The 27,465-nt window shown below is 44.8% G+C and overlaps 2 protein-coding genes across 2 annotated transcripts in view; both read right to left on the reverse strand.

Moving 5' to 3' along the window:
- Positions 1–785: 785 nt before the first annotated feature.
- Positions 786–20,074, reverse strand: LOC131285652 (myophilin). The gene is made up of 3 exons (XM_058314509.1): positions 19,894–20,074; positions 19,575–19,792; positions 786–1,552 (listed from the first exon to the last, which is right to left on the reverse strand). The coding sequence occupies exons 2-3, from the start codon at positions 19,626–19,628 to the stop codon at positions 1,040–1,042; spliced, it is 567 nt and encodes a 188-aa protein (XP_058170492.1). The 5' UTR covers positions 19,629–19,792; positions 19,894–20,074; the 3' UTR covers positions 786–1,039.
- Positions 20,075–24,514: 4,440 nt separating this feature from the next.
- The window catches only part of LOC131288598 (protein split ends), a 42,522-nt gene continuing 39,571 nt past the window's right edge, over positions 24,515–27,465 (reverse strand). Inside the window, exon 12 of the mRNA XM_058317745.1 lies at positions 24,515–24,639. Within this exon, the coding sequence (XP_058173728.1) occupies positions 24,615–24,639 (25 nt within the window). The 3' untranslated portion in view covers positions 24,515–24,614. The remainder of the gene's footprint in view (positions 24,640–27,465) is intronic.

Here is a 27,465-nt window from a genome sequence, read left to right on the forward strand (position 1 = left end):
GCCTTGTTTGTTGCGATAATCGTCTTGGAGTAAACAAACCCAACAAGGGAAGCAATAATAACTATCACCCGCTGCAGTGGGTTTTATCTAGGATTGGGACCGGGTCCTTAACCTATCCTTTCGTTGTGTTTATCTCCTTATTTTCTTGCCGTCGGTGACGAGCGATAGCATAATCCAACTATGTTTTTCTTTTATCATCAAATGGCACCAACGTTCTTCATCGACCTTCTTGGGTCATTAGGCTCTAAAGGTTCACTACATCGGCTGCGGTCCACCTGGTATGAGAATGGTTCCACATCGACCATAAAGTCTAATTATTGGCCAAACTTGTTGCTAGTCGGTATGATTCGTAACGTACTATGGAATGTGTAAGTTGTGGGTGAACAATATTTCGGTTTGGCTCCTAATTCATACGATATTGTTGGAATGATAACAGGGACCAGGGGCAGGAGGGAAAATATGCGTTACAAACGGGGGGAAATATCAAAGTTGTGCTTGTGGTAAATATTTCTCTGCTTCCACTTCGACTATGCCAATTCAAAGTCTCTCATTTTCTAAGGCGCTATCGTATTCCGATATTAAAAAGGTACGTTATTTCGTAATTGTTTAATTTTTCTCTCGCCCTACTCTTTATTTTTCTCGTCCGAAATGCACTTTCTGGAAAATTGTCGTCATTGATCTAATGAATAAGTTGCTTCAGCGTTTGGCCTCCGGATGGGAAGACGGTCAAAGTTAAGGTTGCTTGGAAGCTAAAAGTTTGTTCTGTTGTTTGTTGTTTTTTTCCCTTTTCACCCTCGCTTCCTTGTGCTTGCACAGGTCGTGTTTCCGGCGCACGTACGTAACTGGTTTACGTAAACATACTGCCGACTACCGGACGAAGATATGCAACGATTTCCTCGACTCTACGCTACAACTGAGTTCTGCTTACGATGCTAAGAAACACACGCGAATGTTACACGAAACAGACATCCGCCCGGGCGCAGCAACCGCCCGCACCATGTCCGCTCCAGGGTATGCCATCTTCCCGCGCAGCTCACGTTTACATGTGCCGAGTGTTGCCAAAGTTGATGCCACTCTGGGTGGCTCCCTTGTTCGAGCCATACTGCAGCGAGATGACGGTTTGGCCGGCCCGCAGCTGCTCGTCACTGAACTGGCGTTCGTTCTTGTCCGCCTCCTTCGGGCCGATCGAGGGCTTGCCGTACTTGGCCATTTTGCGCCCAAGCGACTGCAGGCAGATGACGACCGAGTTGAGATTCTGTCGCTCCCACAGGTCCACGCTCTGGAACGTTTCCTGCGGCGGTACGCCAAACTTGATCGCAGCCTCCAGGAAGGCGGAAATGTTCTCCATGCACTTGAACGCCATCTTGCTGGTGTTGACCTTCTTCACCGTGCCGGCCTCGATCGCGTTGACCAGCGTGCAGAGGACGGTGCCGTCCTTTAGCACCTCGAAGAAGTTATCCATATCGCCGGACGTGTTGATCGGCTCGCCGGTTACCTCCTTGATCCATTCCAGACATTCGGCGGCCAGCTCTTCGCTGTACTTTGAGTTGATCTGTGTAAGAAAGAGTGGGTGAGAAATGGGAAAACCTCATTAATGTCGATTGATTTTTGTGTGAAAGACGGCCGAAAACGGTGATGGATATGTTCCAGACGGCCCCGCCGGTTTTGGAGGTATCGCAGACACATAAAATACCACAGTTTCATATTTACCCCCTACTGTGTGCACCACCCGCTGGCCAACACAACCCACCATCTTCCCGGTACACCTTGACCCTGATCCGCGGGGTGTGCATTGCACAAACACATCTCCGACCATCATCATCGCAATCGGTAGACGGTCAAGGCACAATCGCTTGAGCAAGGCGCACGCACACAAAGTGCATCGGCAAACGAAGGAAGTGGCCCAGTCAAGGACATTACTGAGAGAAGATAGTAACAACCAGTAAAAACTGGAAGATAAGCAGCTCGTAGTTAAATCCCCCAACGGGCTCAGTGCATCCTTGAATTGGAGGTAGCAAAAAGTGAACTCGAGGAGTATAGCCATGCCTTCACCGGACAGCCTTTAAGCCGCCTTCTACGGTTGCAGGTGCTGGTGGCGAGTCACAGTAACCCAGAACGGAACTGGAATTTTCCTCATTCTATATCGGGACCGTGTCCCCGTGGGGCTGCACCACAATGATTGACAAGGAGAGTTCTTTTTTCCCCGACAAACGTTCATTGCAAATGTCTACCATAGCTGTTGTAGGACGTTCGTGCATAATTTACGTGGAGACTAATGGGAGGTCGGTGTGGGGACTACCAATAAGCATAATCATTTAATTAAGGTTTCAATTGAGTCTAGTTCAGCTTCACCCTGGAGGATAGGATTGGTTCACATTTTATTCCAAAAAAGAATTTCTATTAAATAGGGCTTTCTTCAATGTATCTTGCTTGCAGTAATCCTCAACCTCTGTCCGAACATACGACTTCGCGCCGCAATTAATCAACATTTTCTCTCAAGTCCCATCTTCTAATCTGAATAATTTCTTTGAACATCATACCGATGCCCTTCTTTAGCTCGTTTCATTCAAAATACAAATGATTTACAAAACTGTATGTATTGTTTTATTTTATTTCGACAATAATACTTTTAAAAAATGATTTGAACCAACATCCTTCATCATCTGGTCATCCATCTGCCAGAGCCGACCGGCACGAGGCTGATGTCATTGCAAACATATTGTCTCCTCCACGCCATACTGCATCACCATCCGGGACAAGCAGGCAGATGATGCTGCCGGCAGATTTATTTTACTTTAACAAACAACTTTGCAACGCAAATTCATTCCGGTGCAGCACGTCATAAGCATGCTTTAAAAACACTTCCAGCAACGCACATAAAAAGGGGTTTAACATTTTCATCGTGTGGAACACCGGCGTGAAAAATGGCTACATAATTCATCCGATAGAGCCGACCAAGGGAATTGTACCAGATGGAGCAGATAAAGACATGCCTCAAATGGCCTATTGTCGGGAACCGGTATGTCAAAAGCCCGGGCGAAAGCGAAAGCACACGTTAATACGGTATAAACAAAAACCTGGCATGCAAATTAGATGCACTTTTAATGGCGCAAAATAACCTCTCCCGCATCGAGCGTGCTGTGAAACGTTTCGTGTCGTGTTCAAATCCAAATTAACGTCCAATGTGCTACCAAAGCAGGCCTAGGTTTTGAACAACAAAAAACGGATTTGCGATCCATGAAAACTTCGTCTCTCTAAAAGTAAAAATAAAGGCACGCATATCGCTTTCGCTTTGGTCGGGAAGCGAAAAGAGCGTTAATTAATTCCTGCAATTAGCTAGAGTGCGCACACATGTCGCCTCAATTGCATGCCGATGATGATAGTCGATCATTTCGCACGCCACGTTCCGAAGCGCCACTTGCAGGGAAATCTCGAACTGAGATCGAAACTTCCTCACCCCGTGGCATACGGACCGGTGTGCATTATGGCTGGATGGGTCTTGGGACTGGATGCAACCGTGCCTGCTTTTGCCTCTTTTTAACCTCACTTTCCACAAGTACGGACATACACGGAGACAAGATTGTCTCTCGCTGATTGAGACACGACGACGTCGGCCAGCCATCGAACAAGCGACACCAGATGACTAATTGTGCGACACACTCGAAGTCGAAGTTGCCATCATCGTAGACACACGCACACACGGAATACGACTTTAAGCCTCGCAGAGTCAGCAAACCAGCTGACCACCTCCTTGTGCCGTAGGGGGAGGCCGAGGTGTTTGTATCGCCTTTTAAGTTCATCGTTTGCCTGCGACCATGTGTCTCTAGTCGGAGCACTAGCGCTCGAGATGACCTCCTGGCAATCCACCTCCACCTTCACCCGCTGGATCCCCTCTCCCTCCATCGGGAGAGGTGGCGTCTGAATCGCAAATGAAGCTGAACCGGGGAGGACAAATTAGGCGAAACGTTTGCTCGTTTGTCAAACGAACGAACGAATCTTTTCTCTTTGCCGAACACGGAGACACAGAGCTAGTGGCCTGTGGCAACTAGTTGGCGTTCCCCGTGCGTCGTCGTTGCCATCTTTGGCCACAATCACAAAACCGTTTGTGTTACTCCAGACAACCGGCTGTTGCTGGTGAGACGATGGCTGGCCGTACTGCTTATCTTTCTCGTCTTCCCCTGCTCAGGGGGGAGCTAGCGACTTTCGCCGAACTTCTTTAACCGAGACATGAAGAGGCCAAATTGTACAAGGGATTTCCCAAAATGGCAACGGTAAGATACCCGAAACCACCGCTTCCAGACATCTCTATGGTGTGCACGCATTCCAGAGACAACCCACCGCTGGGTCGAAGATATCTATTGATCGGAGTTTGGACGAGAACTAATTCCAAATGCCAAATAATTCGCTTCGATCACTTTATTCCCGAGTGCCGGGAAGCAAAATGAACAGTGAATGTTAATGGCCGCCCGCCATAGGACGTGCCCCGTCGGATTTGTCGGGGTCTGACGTAAGCGCAGGACGTGTGTCGAATAATTGAATCAGCAGATGCCGGTACTGAAAGGGAATTTTTATGGCTCTTTTTGAGCTCGGTACGGATCAATACGAACGAAAGCGATCAAACGTACGCTAATGAAGTGATTGTACGGGGCAGAGCATTAGCAGTTAGGTAGCATTCAAAGGTGTCTTCATCTAGACCGGACGTGGGGAAGGTCTGATCTACATACCTTACATGACAGAAGGGTGATCGTTGATGCACCATAAGCCAGTAGTGGCCAATGGTGTTTTTTCCGAAATGGATTTTGTGGAATTTCAAGTGAAGGTCTAGCCACGAAAGTACACTGTTACATCGATAAAGATGTAGTTTAAATTCAAAGTTCAAAGGTTTGAAGCGAACACCCTACGAGGGAAGTGATGCTAACCGAGATGTGCCTCCGGACCTTACCTCCTTGCCAAACCCGTATGCGTAACCTTCGGCCGACTCGGCACAACGTTCAATTGAAAACTCACCCTTGACTGGATGTCGTCTGTGGTGGTATAGGCGACGCACCGTTTGCGTATGTTCCGTTTAAAGATTCTTCCATATTTGGATTTAAAAAAGGCCTCTCGCGCGGCGGGTGCATATAGCAACAACTTGTTTCGCCACCATTAAAAACACAACAACAACAAGCCCTGGTAGCCCCGGTACAGCAGTATACGATGGAGGACGACCTGCAGCAGGGTGGTGTCTGGTCCAAAATCGTCCCCGTGAAAGTCCTTGCCGTGGTATAGGTGCGCGCTCGGGCAAATATGTTTGCTCAGCAAGTTGGTGTGTAGGTTGCACACCTCACACCGGCAAGATCGTGCGGGTTAAGCCAGATTTCTCCAAAACGTGCGCCCGAGTGAGAATTAAAGTGTCAGACTTGTTTGATTTTTAATCCTGCCTTTGCTATTCTACACTCCTTCCAGACTCCCAGGGGTTTAATAAATGATTATCAGAATTGCGTCAACTCGAAGATATTTTCATTTTCCTTTTCTACACGATTCACCAGGGTTTTTTGGCAAAGAATACTCGATGTCTAGAAGCGCCTAGAAACCAACCAACGACCTGCGAGCGCTGTTGCTTTGCTCTGTCTAAATATGGCCATACAGATCGAATGAATCAATGCTTAACGTGGTTCGCATTCAACAACCTCCGCTCTCCACCCTGGTGGAGCTGTCAGATATATGCCATCATGGCGAACGCGAGTCATCGGCCAAGGTCTGCCCTTCCGAAAATGGCGTTTTCGACACGATCGAAGGACGTACCCGGTTCGTCACTTGAGAGCTATTCAAATATTTCGCCAATGACTCTATATTTGGCTCCATCTCCATCGGACTGTACGCCCCGAAAGTACCTCCCTTTACTCAACGTTCCGAACGCCATGCCGGTGCGTTTCATCCACATGTTTTGAGTATGGCTTAAAAGTTGTGCAGGTTGATCAATGTGAGTGATTCAACTCAAAATAGATGCCACAACCACGCGTTGTAATATTTTTTTTCACAAAGCAAGCGGAAGGGAAATATTTCAAAAATGACGTTACACCTAACAAATGACAGTCACCGTCTGGCCACTTCCGAATCGGTTTTTATCGGTATTAGCAAATCAAAATGCTTACGCATTGAACCGATCGGAAGTGATGGTGGTTAAAATTTGGTAATCGCCACTTCCATTGATTCATAGCTCGCACCATTTTGGGGCAGCTTTCTGTCTGTCTGTCATCGGATAGGCCCTCGGCTTACTTATCGCTTACTCATAAGAACGGCTCACCGGATGGCGCGGTTTCGTAAAGAAGTTCAACCACATGGTATCTGTTTTTTTTTCTGTTGTCTTTTTTCCCCGTGGATCGGTTTTTGTGACCTCCTTTCGAATGGCTCTAGTATAAAAGGGACCAACACATTATTGCACCCCTGCGGAAGTAAGTGTAAGTGTTGAAAAGGGTTCTTAATCGAAGCGTGATTGAAGGGGTTTCTGGGGAACTGTGAAAACAGATTACGATCAAGAGGAAATCTAAGATTGATGAAGATGAAATTTAATTTAGAACACGTTTTCTTCAAATTCTCCCCAACTATGGAGCGTCACGGAATGTGCGCACTGGGTTCCCTTAGTTTGTTTCTCACCAAAACGGCGCAGTACACCGAACAGATGGTTTTACCATATGCAACTGGCTCGGCTGATAGCCGGCTCATAAACAGCTCGTTAAACAACTTCAGTTCGACCAACAAAAAAGTTCAACCAATGCCTTTCCCTTGGGCCCGCTACCACCCGTTTCCTCGACATTGCTATCAACTTTTGCAGCTGAACAACATCGTGGTCGAAAACCGAAGCGCTACACAAAAAAGGAAATGCCAAACCGTGTCCGCGGCGCGACTCGTATTTGACCGAGTTATTTCGTACCACGATCCGGGTCAGCCGATCTCGAAGGGGGGACAACCGCCGTTGGGCCGTCCGGTACACACGGACTCTATCGGTTTCGGTCGGTTGGCAGTTTTGCGGAGGGTTACGGCTGCTTGGCGTCTAGGTCGCACACTATGGGAAGATGTTTAGGTCAGCAGTACGCCACCAAGCAAGCCGCGGATTGGTGGCACGATGTACTGGCGCACAACTACTGGCGGGCGAAACACACCGGCCTGAGACCCGCATGAAATCCTGGTCGTTCCGAGTGGCGACAGTTGTTGTTTCTTTTTTTTTCGTTCGCTACAAGATCTCCGATGACTTCTCGGGAGGTCCTATGACTCGTTAACGGCTGCATTCATCATCATATATGGGCATTATGTTGTGGCACTATAGGGTGTAATTTGAAGACCCTACGCCACCCTCGGCGGATCGCCTGCACCCTTACGGTATGGGTAATTTCTACGTTGATAAAACCAGAAATCCTCACGTTAGCGCTAAGTGAGCTAAATAATCACAACCAGTTCCCTTTAATACGAAGAAGTACCGTTGAGAGGGATCGTATTGCAGCACAAAAACTGCACACAACTACGCTAAGGAAGAGAATACAACTTCTGGATAGAAATGCACCCGCCAAACCACACCAAAGTAGCTGCCAAACCACAACGCATTAGCTCCAACTCCAGCGTGGCGACTAGTGCAGGCTTAAGGAAGTCTCTCCCAGTCGACGATCACAGTAGATCAACTTTCCAGCCTCAGGTGTACAAAGGCAGAGACGATCAAACCCTTTCGTTGGCGAATCTGCAACCTTGAGGCTTACAAGCAGTTGCGTAGTGACTTTTGCCACCATTGTTTCGATGCATTTACTTGAAGAGCTTTTATCTAAAATAATTGTTTTGGCTAGGCTAAAAACGTATAGTTATTTTTAAGTAACATGGGAGAAAATAAAGAATCGAACCATATTATATCAAAGAATTTCTTGTTGATCAAAGAGAGATCAAATGTTTTTTTCGTTTTTCTGGCACAAAAACATGTCAACGTATCACAAAAGTTTTTGTGGAAAAGAAAAACCTTGAATAGGTGTTTGTGGTTCACTTAGCAGATACGTTTATTTTGTTTGTGTTTTGTTTTCCCTATATTATCGCATTTAGAAGAAAATATATTATAAAAATTTCTTTTGGAATAGTTAAGACGTCAAACTAAAACTTTGCATTCTGAAAATGATATTTTTAACTAAATAAGTTTTTCCTAGATTACTTTATAAAAATATAATATATATAAGACATTTCGCCTCGGTTCTTACAATGTTTTTTTTTTCCTCGGCCAAAACGTTCGTTACATCAAAACACACGTTTGATAATCAGTCCAAAGAAAGCGACTCATCCTAGTAAAACAAAACAATAACGAGTCCCATATCTAAACGAGCGTCAGTTTTTACTGTCCTTACATAATTGAAAAAGAAGGAAACTCAATTACCCTCGAATGGCACTCCAATGCTCAACAATGTTATCCCGTGCGATCTCAATGCGAATCGATACCGTTTGAGCCTCGGCAACAAATCATCTAAGTCAACAATGCGCGCAAACCAATGGGGACGAGGACGTAATTGTCCCAGCAAAACTGGCCAATCGCTTATACCTACCATGTGCTTAGTTCACTCGGTTACTTCCCCCCATCTGGAGTATCACACTTAAGGTGGTCGGTCCATAGCGTTGAAATGCACCCAGCAGATAGCCATAATTTTATTGATCAACTTTTATTGCCATCGCAAGCTGTCCCCCGGGGCTCGGTTCGAAGGGACACATTTATCCGTCTCTCTCAGTCTGGATCATTTTCAAGTACATTCTTCACTTGTGTTATCATCTTCCAATACGGTTTTCGATAGCCATTAATGGTTTTACGATCGTACGGGTCGTCCTCCTCCTCCTCCTCCTCCTTGGGGTCAGCATCGCCTTTGCGTATGATGTACTTTGAGCCGGGGGTTGGCTTTTATGTTCATTTAATCGTTTCATTCCATATTGGTTTGCCTTCCCCCACCGTTTCTATCATGCATGCCCGATAGGGACGAGACAATCGTTTTCAATTTCCTCCGATTGTCGCCACGATTGAGTCGGACGCCAGGAGCACACAAGAGGACCTGGATGCATATCACTTGGCCTCGGTGACATTATTTGCATCGATCGAATGATTTATTTTGGAAAAGCAATCGAAACCAGCATGATGGCACGCTGGACACAGTAAGTGCATCTAGCACGCTATCGGTCATCTTGAAATTGCTGAAAGAAAACGGTACAATCAATTACAAGTACCATCGCATCGGTACCATTCTACCCCGAATGAGTGCCACAAAAAGGCCTGTTGGTTTCATGTTTATCAGTTACAGATTTTGCTACCGATTGAAGTGATCGATCGTTACAGTGCTTTCTTTTTTTTAGGAACTGTGAAATGGCCTTTTCCATCATCAAAACTTGCTTCGGCACAAACATTCTGCAAGCCGTATCTCCGTAGGTTATTAAAGGACCACAACAACAGGTTCGGGCCGGCTTCAGCCCGCTTCGAACCGGTTTTCTATGATCGACGTAAGACGACGAGAACGCAGCGAAAGCTCCCGACGGCGTGGTGCCCCATTTCTGGATCGTCGTCGTTGAGTTGAAGCTATCCCTGACGATTGCCAGTGAAAAAGCGTCGATTGTTCGGGCCAGACCACCATCCCACTAGGCGACCGTCTACTGAGATCCCTGACTTACCAGGATCGCCGTAACATCAGCTTGAGCTCCCCTCGAGACTGAACCTTGTGCGCTTTTCCCGTCGGTGAAAACGTGGAGAAACCACAGCCCAAAATCAAATGGGTCAAATAACTTGTTTTACTTTCGGATTCGGAGTTTTTCGATTGTCGATTTATGCTACCAATTCTACCCCTGGGCCCATTTCAAAGTGACAGCGCCCCGCCTCCAAGAGTGACCCCCCGTCGATGGTTCAGTACACGTAAATGTACTCAACGTTGATCAAATGGTGTGGTGAAATTTCGAAACGATTATCTAAAGTGAACATTCCGTTGAGCGTGATTTCGGCTGACGAATGGCCGATGCTTAGACATCTTTACATCTTTACCGCCCGCTCGTTATCATCACCATCGTCATCGTCATCATCACATCATAATCATCATCATCCTCATCAACACGAAAACGAAAACGTGATGAGCGTAAATAAAGCACCCATTTTCTGGGTCACTTCTACCACCCACGGTGCACCGGGCGAAAAGAGGAAAATTAAATGGATACGCGCTTATCTAGAAACTCGCGCTGTTGTCGTCTGCTTCGTGTGATGATTTTGCCGCTATGGGCTGATTAAGCAGGAGGAGGGGGCCCATGTGTTTGTACCAAACATCCGACGAGGTGTTGATAATGGGACGAAGGTTGGCTGGTATGTCTGGTCCGGGATCTGCTTCCTTGTTAGGATAAAGCCGTGTAACCACGTTCATCGATCGATGATCACGTTAACGTTCATGAAAAGAACTTCGCGCGTTTCCATGGCAAATCGACACACACTCTCACACAGTGCCTAAGGCTGCTTGACGTCTTTTATTCTCAGAACCTCTGCAAAGTCGTGAGTAACACCTTCAAGGCGCTATGGTTAGCTTCGCGTTACCACGCAACGGTTCCGTGATGATCTTTCTTCGCTGCCTTCGCAAATAAAAAATAAAAACGCAGAATGATTATTCACTCACAACAACAAAGGCTCACGAAGATTTGCTACTCTTTGAGCTGTCAGAATTTTGACAAAAATTATCAGCCCAAATCGTTTATCAAGTCGCTCGATCGGTTCGGCTTAGATGATGGACGACGCCGGAAGAACTGGAACTTCTATTCTCTCAGGTTTCAAAGCAACTTTGGGTTACAAGAACTGTTCCCTTCGAGCGTCTCCTTCGTACGTTTGCAGAACCATTCCAGAATGGGGAAACGTACAGAGAACGCTAAATCATTGCATTTGATTAGATTTAGGGTGATTCTAACCTTTTTTCGGAGGTTTTGGAAGAATGCTGAGAAAAAAATGAAAATCATCTCTTTCACAGGTTCCTAACAAACAAACAAACAAACAAACAAAAAAACAAGCAAACGAACCAAAAACTATGACTATATTTTTCAAACCAAGTTGCGTAAGGTTGTTCAGTGAATATCAAGGTCATGGAACACGTACCCGATAACCTAAAACGTTATTAAAATAATTACTCCCAAAACCTCGATGACGTACTACCCAAAACTACTTCTCTCGACGAAGCCACCGTATTTTAATCGCATTTGTCTTCATTCGACTGCTCGATGAGCAATAATGCTCACAATGTACCTTCTTCTACTAGAAACAACTTGACGTATTCTCAGAGAATCTCACGATTAAACAATATTGACAAACAGTTATGGTAAATGATTCACGGTCCATTGTAGAATGTATGACCACAGACCCACTGCACTAGATGACGCTAGGTGGATACAGCACCAGCGTCTTCGAGACGTACCGGAAAAATGGACGATCGCGCCACAGTTTACGTGGACCATGACGCAATTGCTTGTTTTCAATAAACATGTTTACACCTTATCACTCGTCAATAAGGGGGTGTTCGTGTGGTGATATCGCAGATTTATCCAACACATTGAAGGGATTCTTTTCTATACGGAAAGAGTAATTTTCTATATCTCATGGGTTTTTCAATAAATTCTACAAATTATGAGAAAAAAAAACCGTGTGAAATAAGTGGAGTCTAGGCAGTTGCCCATATTCATATTCTGTAGCCGGACACTGGGCGAAACATTCAACTTCTAATCAAAGCCAATGTAAGCATGAGTACAAATAAGTGCTCCCCATTACATCCACCACCTCGGTTATTCAAGCTTGCGCAAAACCACTAATTGATGACTTGGGCGATGACTTCACCACTCAGCATCGACACTTCGAGTACATCCAGCTGAAGCGGGGCCAGTTGCATTGAAAGTAACAGCTTATTTTTTTTATTGCACTACCCTGTACGGGGATCTCAAACAACTCACGTAGCGTAGTATATAACAACTCAGTAAGTGAGGCAACAACTATTCTTCCAAAACAATTAAACACTCTATGTCCTCCGCTTATCGCCAACGCTGAGGACATTACAAGATTGCTACCAGTGTAACAACGTGTCCCGCACGGTGGGTCAAATAAGCTACGGCTAAGCTTATCTATGATGTAGTTTGCCCTAGCCGACGCTCCATTTAGCGTGGTAATGAAATCCCTAACCTCCTTCAGTCGAGAATCGCCTCAAGTATCCTCCACTACCGGAGGGGCCACGAATGCCGGGTCGGCGGTAGAAAACGAATCCTTGTCAGTCGCCAGACGTAGTGAAACCTTCCAACGGATTTGCTCAATTTACCGTTGTCGATGGCCATTTTACGAGCCGAAGGGAACATGACCGTAGATATGGGATTTCCAAGTGACACTCGGACAAGTGGGTGAGTGAACACAAATTGACGACAATTCTAATACTAAACATGTGCTAATGGAGATAGAGAGAGTGTGCGTATGTGTCCCTATCTTAAATGTGTTTGCCAATGTGAACACCCTCCCTTTGAAAGGCCGATTTCAAGTTTGCCTCAGCCCGCTGGAGACGTCAGGCGTAGACAAGCGTTGCGTTCAAATATAATCATGTTGATTGATTGGACTCCATCCATCGCACTTTTCGGCGGGTTCCACACGAATTGCGGTGGAAAAATTCATCCGTCCCAAAATATGGATGACTTCAACAACAATCGTACGGTGGGTAGAGAAGGAGAGATAGAATAGAGCGACAGTTCGCTTCATGCCAGTATGATCTCATCGTGATCATCGTTGAAGTTCACGTCGCGACCATTAGTTTTCATAAGCGAAAACACTCCACACGCTTATCACGGGCTCGTCTCCAAGGGCCAACGGATGCAACCGGAACGATCGACGTCATTTAAAACAACCCGATTGTCGTTCGTTTCGAATACGCACATGGAGAAATAAAAAACTGCCTAAGGTAGTGCACCAGTCCGTATACAGACGCACCAACGGCAGACAACTCCAATGAAAGTTTCACAAAAACCAGTCCAGTCACTAGCAACCCGCCTTTCAAGCAGACATGGGTGTTCAGGCCCGTGTGGATTTAGTGTTTTTTGTTGTTGTTGTTGTTCCACCAACCGCATTGCCTGCGGAAGGAAGTCTCTGGTTAAACAAACCCAGACCATCGTTGATTGATGTGACATCGAACTGGGTGCGTTCCGGTTGGAACCGGGGACTAGAATAAGCCGAGCTCAACTCAAAAAGGGAAGCAGCGGTTTGACGGCGCGAGTGAGAGACAGTGTTAACCAAATCATCACAACAACATCACTTCAGCTCGTGAAGAATCGTACGCGGACAGGAAAAGCGTCATCCAATGCGAGCAACTCTATCGTACTTCCAAGTCACTCTGAGTTGTCTGCCCCCGATTGTGCACGTGTTATCTACTAACCCCGTAGGAGTTGGTGATTCGATTCGATTGAAACGAGAATGGGGGAGTTGTGGGCGAAAGGAAAGCTATCAGTTCCTAATGGTGGCATTTCCCGCGTACCGCGTTCGCGTCAGTTCTTCACGTAGCACCGTAGTGTGCCACCCGCTTGATAACGCTATCGGTACAAACATTCCACTAGAGACGTCGAATGAAAGCCGTGATTCAATGTCGGCCTGTGTCTTCCATTATCGGTCGACGGGAAAATATGGCTTAAAAGTCTCAGCCAATGACTAACTGATCGGCTTAGCGGTTAACTCCTCCGATGGGGAGACAATAGCGCTTAAATATGTCTGACTTTGCCTATCTCTCTATCTCTCTCTGTCTCCACAAATCCTACATGGTACAAAATAACGTATTAAAATGGCTTTCTTTCTTCCCGACCCTCAAGCGGTACAGTGGGTTCCTTGCGACGAGGGTGAAATGGAACCGGAAACCGTTCGACGAGACCTTTGGCCACAATCGGCACAATGTTCCTCCCTCTAGGTCAAAGCAGGCCGACTCCTGAAACCTCTTCAGATGGTGTGATTTATACGTCTGGATAAACCTAAAACAAAACTTATCGACGATCTGTAACACTTAAAAACCAACGGTGCCAACCAAGGAATATAATTAAACCATCAAATCCGCCAATTCCGCCAATTTCGTGACGTTTACTGGCTGCCACTCCGGGGCGAGAAGCAATTAATCATATTCCGGCTAACGGAACCGCACTTCTTCCGATTGAGCTTTCCAATTTTTCCGTTCGCAAAAATAAATATATTGTAGCCAGCACGCCCCAACTATCGATGCTGATGATTACCGCTATTCTCAGGGCTCGGCCAAGTTAGGGCAATCCCACAGCCCCCACGGGGTGTTTGGAAATGTTTTACTTTCGTGGCATAATTAAACGCTCGCCGATCGGGAGATAATTAATGGCTACATGCGTATAGCCGCAGGTAGATGCTAAGATTAACAGCCGTAAGCAAATACTAGGACACGCTCCACAATTGCCAAAAGTTCAACAACTGCCAATTCCTGGGAAGGTGAGAGCCCAGCATTCCTGCTGAGAGTAATTTGGGTAAGTAAAAAATCACAGTCAGATTAACGCTGCCCAGCGGGTCGTTTACATCCTCCGTTCGTCGAAATCTTGGACACCGTGTAAATAGAACTAAATCATGGAATTCAAATCCACAAATCAAAACACTTGTCTGTTTCCGTTCCATTGCGTTCGCGTACACAAAGATCACTGGGCAGATAAGCGTGGATCCAATTAAGAACCATACGGGGTCGTTGAAGCGTCCCATAGGCGGCACTGCACCAAACCAAACACCGGTCGACTTTAGTCCGGTGCGATTCCGGAAAAGTGGTGCACTTCGGTGCGACCCGTTTGCTTGTCGCATTCTCCGTCGGGCGGAAGTGCTTTCACGTGTGTGGGATTGGCGATAAGAAAACGATGAAAGATAACAGCGGACGATGGACGTTGTTCTTTAAACATTCCTTGAAGAAGAACAATGTTACCAAGTGTTTCGAACGGATTGCGACTCAGAAGATTTCGAAAACCAAAAAACCAAAGAAGCTTTATATCGCCATCATAAAAAGATCCGTACGGTTCGTAAACGGGAACGGGATCGAACGATCACACCCGAGCGGAGATCGGTACCACTGTTCCTTCTGCAAACACTGACACACGGAATAAATACAATCCGTTCGCGTCCCCCCAAAATATCTGAAGAAATTGGATGGATTGGAGGTACCCGAGGAGTGGTGTCGAGATTGAGGCTGAGGGTATGTTATGTGTGGTACATTCCGGAAAAATTCCGCCTTCTTCTTAATCTAACGGCATCGAACGACACGCATGAATGCATTGTTTACGTTTTGGATGCCCGGCATGTGCCCCAAGTCGCCGTGTCATATATTCCGTATGTACTCTCATAACCGCTGAGAACTTAGGTTACGCGCCCGTGCGTTGACTTGACTACTGATGACTTGGTCATATCCGGTCGTAGCTGAAAACTGTCCGGCACTGCTGCAGCGGGGTTGTACGGACAAAAAGTACCACCAACCATCCGTTGTACCGTTGTTTGGCCATAACTGTTTTCGGTAGAAGATATGCACTTCATGAAAGACAATTTTGTTGCAAGAATTTCTTCTGACATATAATGATAATTCTTCAAGTTATCTGACGAGTTTCATCGAAATCTAACTTTCATAAAACGACCCAAAAGCCTTTGGACTAATGAGAGAAAAATATACCGGTATGTGAAAAGCTAATCCACATTAGGTCTCATCGTCTGCATACCTCACTGACAGCTGAATACCCTTTTATACCGACGTTTTGCACATGACCGGCATCGGTTCCCTGGGATGGTTTGACAGTTAATGGCCTTTTCGTGTCAAGTTCAGCGGGTACAAAGGGTTTTGATCACCCATTCTGGGCATTGTGTGGTCCGCCCTCTGAAGAATTCTGGCTCGTAAAATTTCTAGCAACGTCTTATTCATCTGCAGGTAGGCGCATATTAACGGAGCGTAACGAAATGCGGCGCCACACCCTCACCGGTGGCCCATCCTCGGCTGTGCCAAAACCTTGGACAGCTCCACTTCAGCAAACGTGGTAGCTTCTTGAGCAGAGTGTCTCTTAAAAACGCCTCCAACTCCAAGGCTCCCCAAGGCGAACGAGCAAGGCCTTTCCTAGGCTAGCAAAGTAACGTAAAGTAATGCAATGTGCCACCCGTGCTGGAGTTAAGCTAAAAATGAAGTCAAGGTTTCTGGGTTTCTTCGCACTGAAACGAAGTAGAAAAAATAAATAAACGCCACCACAACAAGACCGGGTAAACATTGGCTCCCCCGCCTGGAACTCATCAGAAATTCTATCTCGAAGTACCACACTTTTCTTGCTTTCATTCATTACGCTTCCCGGAATAGGGGCGCTGTCCTTGGAAGCAGCCGCACTCGAGATAAATTATCCCACGCTGGCTGCTTTCTGTGGCCGGGCGAGCCCCACAGTATCCGATCTGTTTTCCACCATCGCAACCCTTCCTTTCCCTCCGCCCCCCAACCTATCCAAAAGCGCGAACGTACATTTATCGCCGTCAGTCAAAATGGTGCTGAACCACCGAACGAGTGGATCTTCGTTAAATGTGCCAAAAAGTCAAGTGGAAGCGCAAAGTGCGAGTAAACACACGCGTCCATAGGCGTGCTTGGAACGATTATGCAAGCGGTAAGTATCATTCGTTCATTTGTCAGAAGTCCAGCAGCTAGAAGTCTCAACACATCGTTTCGGATGGAATTTGCGTGAGTCACCGTTAACGGACGTTGAACGTGGCGTGTAGCGCAAACGTTTGAATTTGAATTTAAATTTCAACAACACAAACGCTCTTCAGCGACCAAATTGGGAAGCGCGGGATGAAGCGCGTTGAGCTGTTTCTTTTTTCGTAAGATGTTTCTCGCTCCCCATGGCAACAACGGGATACGTTTTTGCGCCGATGAAGTACGTGCTTCAAATCAGGTTTCCATAGGGACCAACATCGGTTAAAAGGAATAAGGCCAGATTTTTTATATAGTTTCTTGCAATAAAAAAGTAATGGAGTTTTTCATCAGAGAATGCGTTTGTCAATTTTTTTCGTTTAGTTCCTACAGCAGACGCGGCCGAATTAATTCGTAATGTTCACCTGGCGAATTAGGGGATGTATAACTATCGTTTTTATTCTCCTTTTTGTTGCTACCCCTTTTACTTTATATTTTAACCATGTCTCTCGGTCGGAACGAACACGAGGTGCTCATAAAAAAAACGAGAAGGGTGCGCTGTTTTGGGACATGACTTTTATGTTTTCCGCGAGACAGGAACAAGGACGCCAAACATCCGGCTGGCGTGGTCGCCTGTTTGAACACCTCGAAGGTGCCGAGAAAAAAGAAATGAACATTACACGGACAAACCTGTACGCAAGCGGACGTACAGCCCTCGGAGGGATGGCACGGAGGAAGGAAACCGCAATCCGAATGGTCTCTGACGAGAACCAGCCCGAGCCCGTTCGTAAGGATGACATCATCGGTCACTTTGCAGGGAAGGAATCTTCTTTTTCATTTGCCTGTTACTTTCGCTGATTTCGTTTACGGCAAAGGCGCGGCTGCAAATACGATAAATGTGGATCCTCCGCCACCCTCCGTGAACACATCCCGAATGGCAGTGAACCATCGAGTTTGAAGCGATACGAAACGGTGCTATCCGGCGCAACTCTTTCAACGAATCCGAGTCAGCAAGGATTGACTTTCTACAGACCACGGGGTGGCTTCTCATTCGCAACATTCGCTACTCAACTGAGCCTTCCGTTTTTCTCTACACAAAACAACACTATAAAAAAAATTGCCAAAAATTCACAGTGAACAAAAATAAATGCGAGGAACCACAGCCGAAAAACAAGCCCTAATAATTTAATCCAGACATGAACAATGCAATGGCAAGTTGCAGTTTCCGTGGGGTCAGCGGCTCTTTGCTTCATTTTCGTAAGGAGCACAAACGTGGCCGCGCCTTAGACTGTAACTTAGAGCAGATGCGTCTGCCCCGGGTCTTTAATTGCGAATTAATTACAGACACGTGCAATGTGCTCGATTGGGGAACGTTTAGCGCGCTTAATCAACGTAATCAAAAAGGCATTAGGAGAAAAGGAAACGCTTCGAAAAAAGAGGCTAAAGGAGTTCCATGGAGGATAATTTTTCGGCAAACTTTCAATCAAGCTTCTACAACAACAATATCAAGGGTAGATATTTCGAAATTTTAAAATGACCCATATCAACTTAACGTATACAGTGTTTAAAGTCTACCACTTGTTTCGACCTGGTCGATGGTATCTAAAATAAACACAATTATCAACCAGCTTCACGGCGAAGTTCTTCAGCGTGGGGAAGGAAGAACTCTACATTGAAGGGTGCGCGCGATCGATTTACTTCGACATGGTTGATGTATTTTTTTTTGCTCTCCCTTTTGGCAGTCCCACCTCGCAGGTCAGCGTGGCGTGATTGCGAACAAAATTGTCCTCCAACATTTATGGCATAGGTGTGGTATAGGACACCATTGACGTTGGAGTTTTGATTGATTGCTTCGCATGAGTAAGCGATTTCTGCTTCCAAGAATCAGCAGTTTCCCGTAAGTATTATAAAGTGGTTGCCCGTTTCTTTTATGGTTAGGGAAAATTTGAAAACATATTGCAATAAAAAATGGGTAATACCCTTCTCTAGAAAAGAAGTATATTTAGTACAAAATTGTGTTGTTTGTGGTGCTGATAAACGCGCTAAAAATAGGACAAAAATAAGTCACTCATTTAAACTTTTCCTATTTTTAGACAGTAACACAAAACATAACACAAGTTTGCCGGTAACATGTTTTTTAGCTCCTTTCCGTTGTTGCCCAAAGATAATGCGCGCACCGCTAAATAATAACGAAACCAAAGGCGCACGAGCACCGCGGGAAAAACGGGTCAACCAGGCATAAGAGCAGGCAACAGCAAATAAAAAGGAACACGAAAACACGCCAGGCAGCAAACCCCAAAGCTGGCCAACAAACGTGAACGAAAGAAAAAGGAAACGGTTCGCCGTTCGGTTGGCACTCAGTCAACAACATCTTGTTGGCTGCGGGGTAACCAGGAGAAAGGCGGGTGCACAGGAAGCATTCCATTCCCGATTCCTGATGGTTCACTCTTTGCTTTATCCCTCTTATCCTCTGGCGGCCAGGTTTTCTGCCTTCAAAACCCTCCACATACCGTCGAACCGAAACGGACATCGTGCCGATGGTTCTTCCCGTTTCCTTTAAAGTTTGTCCCATGCAGTACCAGGGATCCCCACACGACGGGGAAGCGATGAGATGCAGATTGACCGGCCAAATTCCACCACACACAGCACTCCGGGACGAAGGTCGTGGTGTGTGGGTTTGTCGTCGGAGTTGAAGAGAAAGCATCGAGTGGAGGGTTCCCTGGCACCGGCCACCCGTGTCTGGAATGCATCGCTGCAGCAGTACTTGCTCCCACGCACCAACGGGATTTATCCCGAAAGAGGGAGAGGCAAAAAAACGGGTGTCCCGTTTTTGACACCCGCCCCCGGGGAGAAGGGCAGAGAACCGCGGAGAGGGCAGCCAACAAAAGAGCCCCAAAAACTTACCTTTCGCTGGGCTTCGGCGGCGAAACCAGATTTCGGTGCACGGTTGGTCGACATCGTTGGTACGTTGCTTTCGGTGTGTTTTGCTTTTAAATCGATTTCGTTTATCCTCGTCTGATTTTTTTTCTTTTTTGGGGCCGCTTTTCTCGGTTCACAAGATGCTGCAACGAGATCGCAACAGTTGGAGCCTTATAATCCGATGGCCGAACGCCGAATTGACACTAACAACAAAGCCGTGTGAACTATAGGAGCGGGGAAGCGGCGACCGACAAACAAACCAATTGCCGGGGGTTATACTACACGGGCTGATAAACACACTTACAGGTGCTGGAAACGGTGATAAGCTGCGTTTCTAAAACGGCGCAAAAAGGGCTAGCCGAAATGGAGCAACTTGGTCGGTGGAGCAAAAGACAACGGTCGAGTAAATGCAAAGGCACGGACGTCCGGACGCGAACACGGCACTTGAAGAACTGACGGAACGCACAACACAAACAGCGGTCGATTCTCCCGTCGCTTGATGACCCGCGGCGGGGACGGTTCATTACGACCGGTGCTCCGTCCCCTGCCCCAGTGCCGTTGTCGCATCGATCTTTGGAACCGGATTGCATGCTGGAGTCAGTGTGCGTGATATTGCTGGAACAAGGTAGTTATACACTCCAGACAGAGAGAGAAAGAGAGGGAGCGTATAGTAACCTTGCTGCTGGAACCCGTTTGGTATAGTGATGAGATAATCTGCTCCCATCGGAGAATCGCTCCGGCCACTTCAGATCGCACTTGGAATCGACACTTGAAATCCAATTTGAAATTCGCTTCTACTGAAAACAATTGGGAAATACACAAATTTTAATGTTGTTAATAAATAGTTAGTTCAGTCTAACCTATATTTTTGATTACCAAACACAGGAATTGTGTGAATAGTTTAAAAGTAATTTATGAATATTCTTTGAAAAAAATCACTCTAGAACATTTAAAAGCTATAAAAAACCAACCAATGTTTCAAGCATATTGCTCCATCCAAGGATCCCGACCATCCGATCCGGATTTTATTTTCCAACACTACACTTTGGGTTCACGTTTCACGCGAGACAAACTGATAATTTTTATACATTCCAATGGGAAAGTTCTTATAATCAATAATATACTTGGTGTTTTATGTGGTTACAAACATTTGAGTGTAATTTTGACTTTCTTAACGAAAGAGATCGCTTTTTATAATTTTTCTGTGAATCACAAAATTGCATACAAGGCAGATGTTGTATGAGATGTTGTTCGAATGGTAAAATTGCTTGCAATAATTTCAAACATTTTAAACGTCCGGAGGAGCAACGTGGTTCGGAAACAGCATGAGCAACACGGAAACAATGCTCTTTGTTAAATAGAATTTTTATTTAATTTTCATATACCTTCGGTTGATGTAAAAGCGTTTATTACAAGCGATTATATGGTTCCTATTGGTTTTGTTGCTTCAGTTGAATTTCATCCATCATTAAATGAACATTTCTCATCCTCCTTGCCCCATCAAACATTATTTTTTTATCGCCGTTCTCCATAAAGCACAGGATCTCACAGCTGCCCAATGAACTTTGGAATATTATTTCCAGTTTCCCAACAATCGTCCTAACCATGCCGTGCCATCGTTAAGATTTGCACCGGAGTGCAAATAACATTCGTTCGACTATAGGATTTAAATATGGTTTAGCATGACCATTATTAAAAAGCATTTAGTAACCTTTTAGTGTCATGTCCAATGTGTACCGAAGCCTGATTAGGCAGTCGGTTCAGAAGATTGTTCGACATGATTACTCCCTCGCACGAAGAGGTAAGTGCGTTTGGTAAACGTGCCAATGCGTAGATGTGTAATGAAGCAAATATAGTTTCACTGTATGCATTACTTGGTAACTACACGGTTGATTGTACACTCCTAAGTTCGGTCGTCGCTCGAATGTAAAAACTACAAACGATGCCAAAAGAACGTTTATGAGGCAACAAAAACAAAAATATCGTAAGTATCTTAAATTAAAAAAAAAAACATATACAAAGCTATAAAGACAACACAAAGCAAACAATCAAAAATTCCTGGTACTATTCTTCTGGTTTTATTGCAAAAAAGAATAAGATAAAGAAAAAAAACATTATCATTGGAAAACATACAATTGAATAATTTAATTTTACTCTCTCTCTTTTTTCGCTTGGCAGCTAGCTACTAGTACCTCTACCACAACTGTTCTGACCGGTAGTGAGCTCTATTCTCACTCTCCTATGGTCGATCTCGTCTTTTCCATACATTTTCCGAAACGATCGAACTTGAATTTACTAATCTTCGTCCTGACTGTTTTCTGCCCCCTCTGTAACTAAAACCGTTCCAGTACACATTTTCTTATCCGCTCGATAAACCCTATACATTGTTTCTCTTTTCCGGCCTAACCTGTCTTGACTTTGCGCCGATCGCCGCTCACAATCGTTCGCTCGGATCACCTGTGTCAGTGTATTTTCTTTGCAACCTTGTTTCAGCCGAGCTGCCGCGCTACGCCCAAGAAGAGATAAAACGTCTTCGTGATACATTAATTAACACATTTATGTATAGGGTTTAGTTTAAGGTAGACGTGTGTGTGTGTAGGTATTGTAAGGTGTAATTGTGTTCCATGCTAATGTACGTGTACGTGTTGTTAGTATTGTTTCGTTATGTTTCCCCCTTCGATGCTCTTTGCATCGTTAGTTGATCGTGTTTCCGCCTTATCGCAAGATTTGAATTTCAATCTCATCCCACACTCGTCGTCTTTGACGAACGTCTTTCTTTCCGTCCTTTCTTTAGTCATTTATGTGTGTATGTGTGTTTACAAAGACACTTATCCTCACAATTGTTTTGTTTTATACATAATTTAACAGATTAGAATACTAGGATTATCGATCTCGCACATTCCTTCATCTTTCTACGCATCCGCATTCATGCTATTTATATTCAGAGTAGTGTTGTGTGTCAGCGTTCCACTGTCCGTGGGGGACCGAGCCCCTGCTATCATCATCATCATCATTATTATTATATTCTTTAACTCGTGTTTGAAGCAAGAAAAAGCAGCGAGTAACTGTTGACGCATCATTATTTAGTCCTGTATTGCACCACATTTTGCTGTTCTTCATTTTTTTCCCCTATTCATCTTACTTCCTCCGGATCGCCTTGTCGCACTCTCGCTTTTCGCGTTGCATATCCTTGATAAATGGTACAGGTTGAGGCGCGTGGGTTTGACAATAAGATGTATGTAATCAGTAGATTATTAATAGTCAATCAAACAGGTATATATAGAAGAATTTTTCATTCTAAATAATTTCATTGCGCTACCTTCCTCGATGTCGCCACGGTTCCTGTTTCGTGTTGAACTCCACTTGTTACACTACTGTCCTTCAGTTCGCCTTTTGATTTCGCCGTTGATTGGGGCCATCCGTTTTTGGATGTTGAAGTCGTACACATTGTGCTACGCTTTTGATTAGCTCAAAACCTCCTACTGTCATATTACCTCTGATCATTTGATACTTAGCGCCCGATTTCCGGTTTAAATTCTTCAAGAATTGATATCTCTTTCCAAATCGTCAATTGTCCTTTAGAACAAAAAAAATTAAGCTAACTTTTCCATGTTTTCCATCAAATTTGATTTTTTATTCACAAAAAAAACCATACAGGTTGGTGTGAATTGCATGTGATTCAACATTACCATCGAAACATAATAACACAATAAGAGTGTCCAGCTAGCAGGGGATATTCAATGAAGATTAAATTATATTTTCACAAAAGGATAATTTTATGTATTAGTTTTTATCTCATGGGATGTATTTGCTGTATTGGCAAAGTACAATATAGGACATAAACCATGGAAAAGAAACATAAATTTGCTACAAAGAATTTAATAAATTATGTTACAAATTAACAGGATTACACAGAATGTTTCTAGAGCTAAACACAAAGAAAACGATCATACGTTGCAGCAAAAGTGCAATACATGAGGATTCCATAAAATAAAGGTTCATGACGTAAGCTTTCGCAACAGTATACGCAAAATGTTTTCTTATAGCTTTAAAGAGCTTTAAACATAACGCGCGTAAAATTGAAATAAGACAATTTTGACCAAACAAACGTATGAAGTGGTTTGATAAAAATATATACGAAAAGTTGACAATACACAAAGCACCTTTGGTGGTAAAGGTGACGATAGTATCATTAGAAAGAGGCAAAAATACATTATTGAACCGATTGTTTCTCTAAAATATGCTCCAAAATAGCTTCTAAAAGCCATACCGTCGTTTTCCATTGATTTCGCGGACTGTCCTTCTGTGTTCCAGTCAGAGTTTACCTTCATTCAATGTGCGTGACTTACGTTCCAGCAACGTTCACCCTACATTTTGGTATGTTATTAACTGTTTACATAACCCCCAGGGGATAAAGAAACCCCCGCTGTTCCGTTTCTCTTTCCTTGCACTAAACCTCCCTGTATCCTACCAATTAACACATTTTGATTAATCTTTGTTACCTATCCTAATTGCGAAACAGAAACCTAGTGGCAAAGACACACTTTCCTCTTCCGTAAGCTGACCATTGCGCGACAGCGTTCGTTCTTTAGTTAGGTGATTTTTGTAATGTTTTGTTTTTGCTTAGCTATGGTTGACTATCGTTAAAAAACACATAATGCTTGTAGCAGCATGCGAAGCATCAGCACGCATGTCGTAGCCCGGTCGTCGGCTGCCTACCGTTTTCCATTTAGGTGCAATCTGTTCGTTTGCTTTTCCCCCAGGATGCCATACGCCTTTTTCCAGACATAGTTAGTCCAATAAGTTAGGGGTTTACTTTGCCTTGGCATAAACGATCGGTTGATCTTGCGGTGTCCCACTGGCGATGTGCACCGTCAATGTTCCATTGGCCTCGGTAGAACGTCGGCACGAAACGTGCACTGCTGCTGCTGTTACTGCTGCTGCTGGCCACGTGGATGTACAATCTTTCTTTGCCATCGGATCGAGTAGCAACTTCTTAGGGCGTGCATTTATCCTATAAACACATTACTCGTTCACAAGAGCGACAAGTCTAAACGACGGGTATGGCAGCAGGAAACGGAAGGATTTACGCGGGAGAGAGAAAAAAGAAATGTATTAATAAACCTCCCAAGGCGCTGGTACGTTTAATTTTATACAGAAAAAAGACAAAAGCTAACCAAACGCGTGCATATTTTACGAACAAGAGAAAGGTTTATGGAGAATATTAGCAATAATTTGACACCAATAAAAGCTACATTCTGGGAGTGACAACACCCCATTATAATTCTTTAATATGGTGCAAGTATCTTTACAGTTCAAACTTTTCTGTAATATTTAATGAAATAACACATTTTACAGACTTGACTGGTTTGTCCAATATGTCGTTAAGAATCGATAAAACAACTAAACAAACCGAGGTAAGTAAAACATAAAAAAATCACTTCAAGCTTCACAATGCCAAATAATCGGTCAAAGTATAAACGTAACCAGATTTGATTTAATACCACAACATCCCTTAATGAGACTAGGGTATATTATAGATACTTCGACGGTATATTATTGATCAGTGGTCAGCCGTGCGTAATACCAGAACATTTCAATCAACATAAAAATTAGATAGAGAATAGAATAAGTGGTTCGTTCAAACCATCAGGATAAAGATTACCCCACGGTACAACAGGATTGGGGAAACACATTCTTTGTATCGAAATGTTTAACAATCAAGGGATTGGTTAAACACGGTAAAAAAAATTAAATGCGATACTGACCACTCATGCAACCAGAATCAGAAAAGAAAACCGTCAAACGATAGTCAAACGGATTCAATCACGAGTGTTTCCAGCCACTTCAAACTCCTGGCCCAAGATAGCTTTACCGGCTGGAGCTGACGGTATCCTGCCGCAGCAACATAGCCACAAGTACAGGCCGCAATGTGCGACAAGTGTACACAACATCAGCGCCACCGTTCGGCACCGGGGCCGGCGTGGTCGAGGCAATGGAGATCGGCGCAGCCGGTAGTAGAGGCGGAAGAAGATGGTCTTCCAGCTAGCTTCAGTTGCATGCCAGTACGTTGGCCGTATTTTAGTGTCGTTGTATGGTACAGTGAGTGTGGTGTGGTTTGGCCAGATTCGGAGCGATATACATTGAGGTGAGTGGAAAGTAAAAATAAAGAAAAACAAGAACGTACATAAAGGATGTGACAATGTCGTTGCTGTCGTGTTACAACAAACGATACGAGTGAAGGCAAACATTTCTTCAAACGAACTACGAAACAAACAAGCACTTGTTGTACACTACCACTTTTCAAAATTAAAATATAACTGTGGAGGAAGAGATTAATCGAAACAAGCACAAATTTAAAGTGAAGCTTATTGATGGTGATACCAGCAAACCGAAAAACAAGAAGGACACATCCCGCGGGGTGCATATGTGACCGACGTAAAATAACACACAACACGTGGAACACAAAATAGCCAACACCAACACAAAAAAACAAATATACATGACGAAGGTTTCCGTATGTGTCCGGAATATGGAAGAACCAAATGTTGCTTTCAAGACATACAATGGGGTGCAGACGTGAGAAATGGATTCAAAAGGAAAGAAGCGGTCCACCCGGCTCCGTGGTACTTCCGCGACGATTATTTACCTCGATTCTCTTGACCGTCGGATGCTGCCGAAACTAGCCACGGAGTGTTTGGTGTGGTGTTATTATTGTTAAAAAAGTGACTACTGGTGGCGGTTGGGAAAGTAGAGGAGGTTGTGGTAGTCGTAGCATTACTATCAAGGGCTAGATCGAAGATGACCGCATTGGCTCCGTTGCCACTGGTGGCGTCATCTCCGTTGCTTCCGTCAAAGCGTGCGGCTGGATGGGCGAGTTCCGCCGATGGTTCAGACGCATCGAAAAGGTTAATACTATTGTTGTTCGATAGGTTATGGTAATGCTGTTGCTGCTGCTGCTGGTGCATTGTTGAATCGGTGCCAAACGATGTGAGGGGGTTAAAGTTGGCATCATTGCTGGCGCCATTCGTGGCTTCGGCAAACGGGTTAGTGTGGCCACCCGATGGAAGCGATTGTCCCGCTTCGTCGTTAGTAGAAAAGCTGGCAAAATCGATCAGCTGATCGGCAGCGTTAGCCGCGGCCATCATCGCATCGCCCCCGATAGTGACGGTGGTTGTGTCCGTGGTCGTGGTTGAGGATGTGACTGAAGAATCGAACGAAGATTGCTGCTGTTCGCCAGCGTTGGTAACGTCGTTATGAGGGGAAAAGCTATCACCGTTGCCACCGTTCAGGTGACCAGTGTGCTGGGAGTTCTTCGAGGAAATATGGAAATCATTGAATCCAAACGGGGCGGCGGCATCGGTTGCAGCAGCAGCAGCCTGGTCTTCAGGGAGGATGGACGAATGCCGCTTCTCTGACGCATGCTCGTCACTGCACATAGCAGCATCAAACGAAAAAGGGGGGCGAAAACAGGGATAAAGATCACACAAAGGGTTTGGAAAAAGTGAATGAAGACAAATAAAAAAACCGACGATCATTGACAAAAGGATCGTGTTACCAAAAGGACTATGGACACAAAGAGCGCAACAATATAAATCCCAAGAGTGCAAAAAAGGAATCCTTCATTATCAAATTATAGAACAATGTCGATTGTAAGATCAGAAAACTATGTAACAAATAACACAGTGGAACGCATGCAAAATAGAATCGAAACGTATTTTCAGTATAAACAAAATTAACACTATCAAAAACCATACACTGCATCGGTGGAACAATTTCTTCGTTTTTAAGTAATTTTGATGTTAAGTTTTGGTGTTAAAACGTATGATGGTGTTCATGTTTAGCAGGTGGTTGTAAAATGGCCTTCCATTAGTTA

The sequence above is a fragment of the Anopheles ziemanni genome, chromosome 3 (genome assembly GCF_943734765.1).
Source record: "Anopheles ziemanni chromosome 3, idAnoZiCoDA_A2_x.2, whole genome shotgun sequence".
Lineage (NCBI taxonomy): Eukaryota > Metazoa > Arthropoda > Insecta > Diptera > Culicidae > Anopheles > Anopheles ziemanni.

What these genes read in the sequence shown, in the direction of transcription:
- LOC131285652 (XM_058314509.1), bottom strand. Translation starts at nt 19,628, where the DNA reads ATGTCGACCAACCGTGCACCGAAATCTGGTTTCGCCGCCGAAGCCCAG. An exon ending in CCGCCGAAGCCCAGCGAAAG is followed by an intron (nt 1,553 to 19,574) that starts GTAAGTTTTTGG and finishes TTTCTTACACAG; the next exon opens with ATCAACTCAAAGTACAGCGA.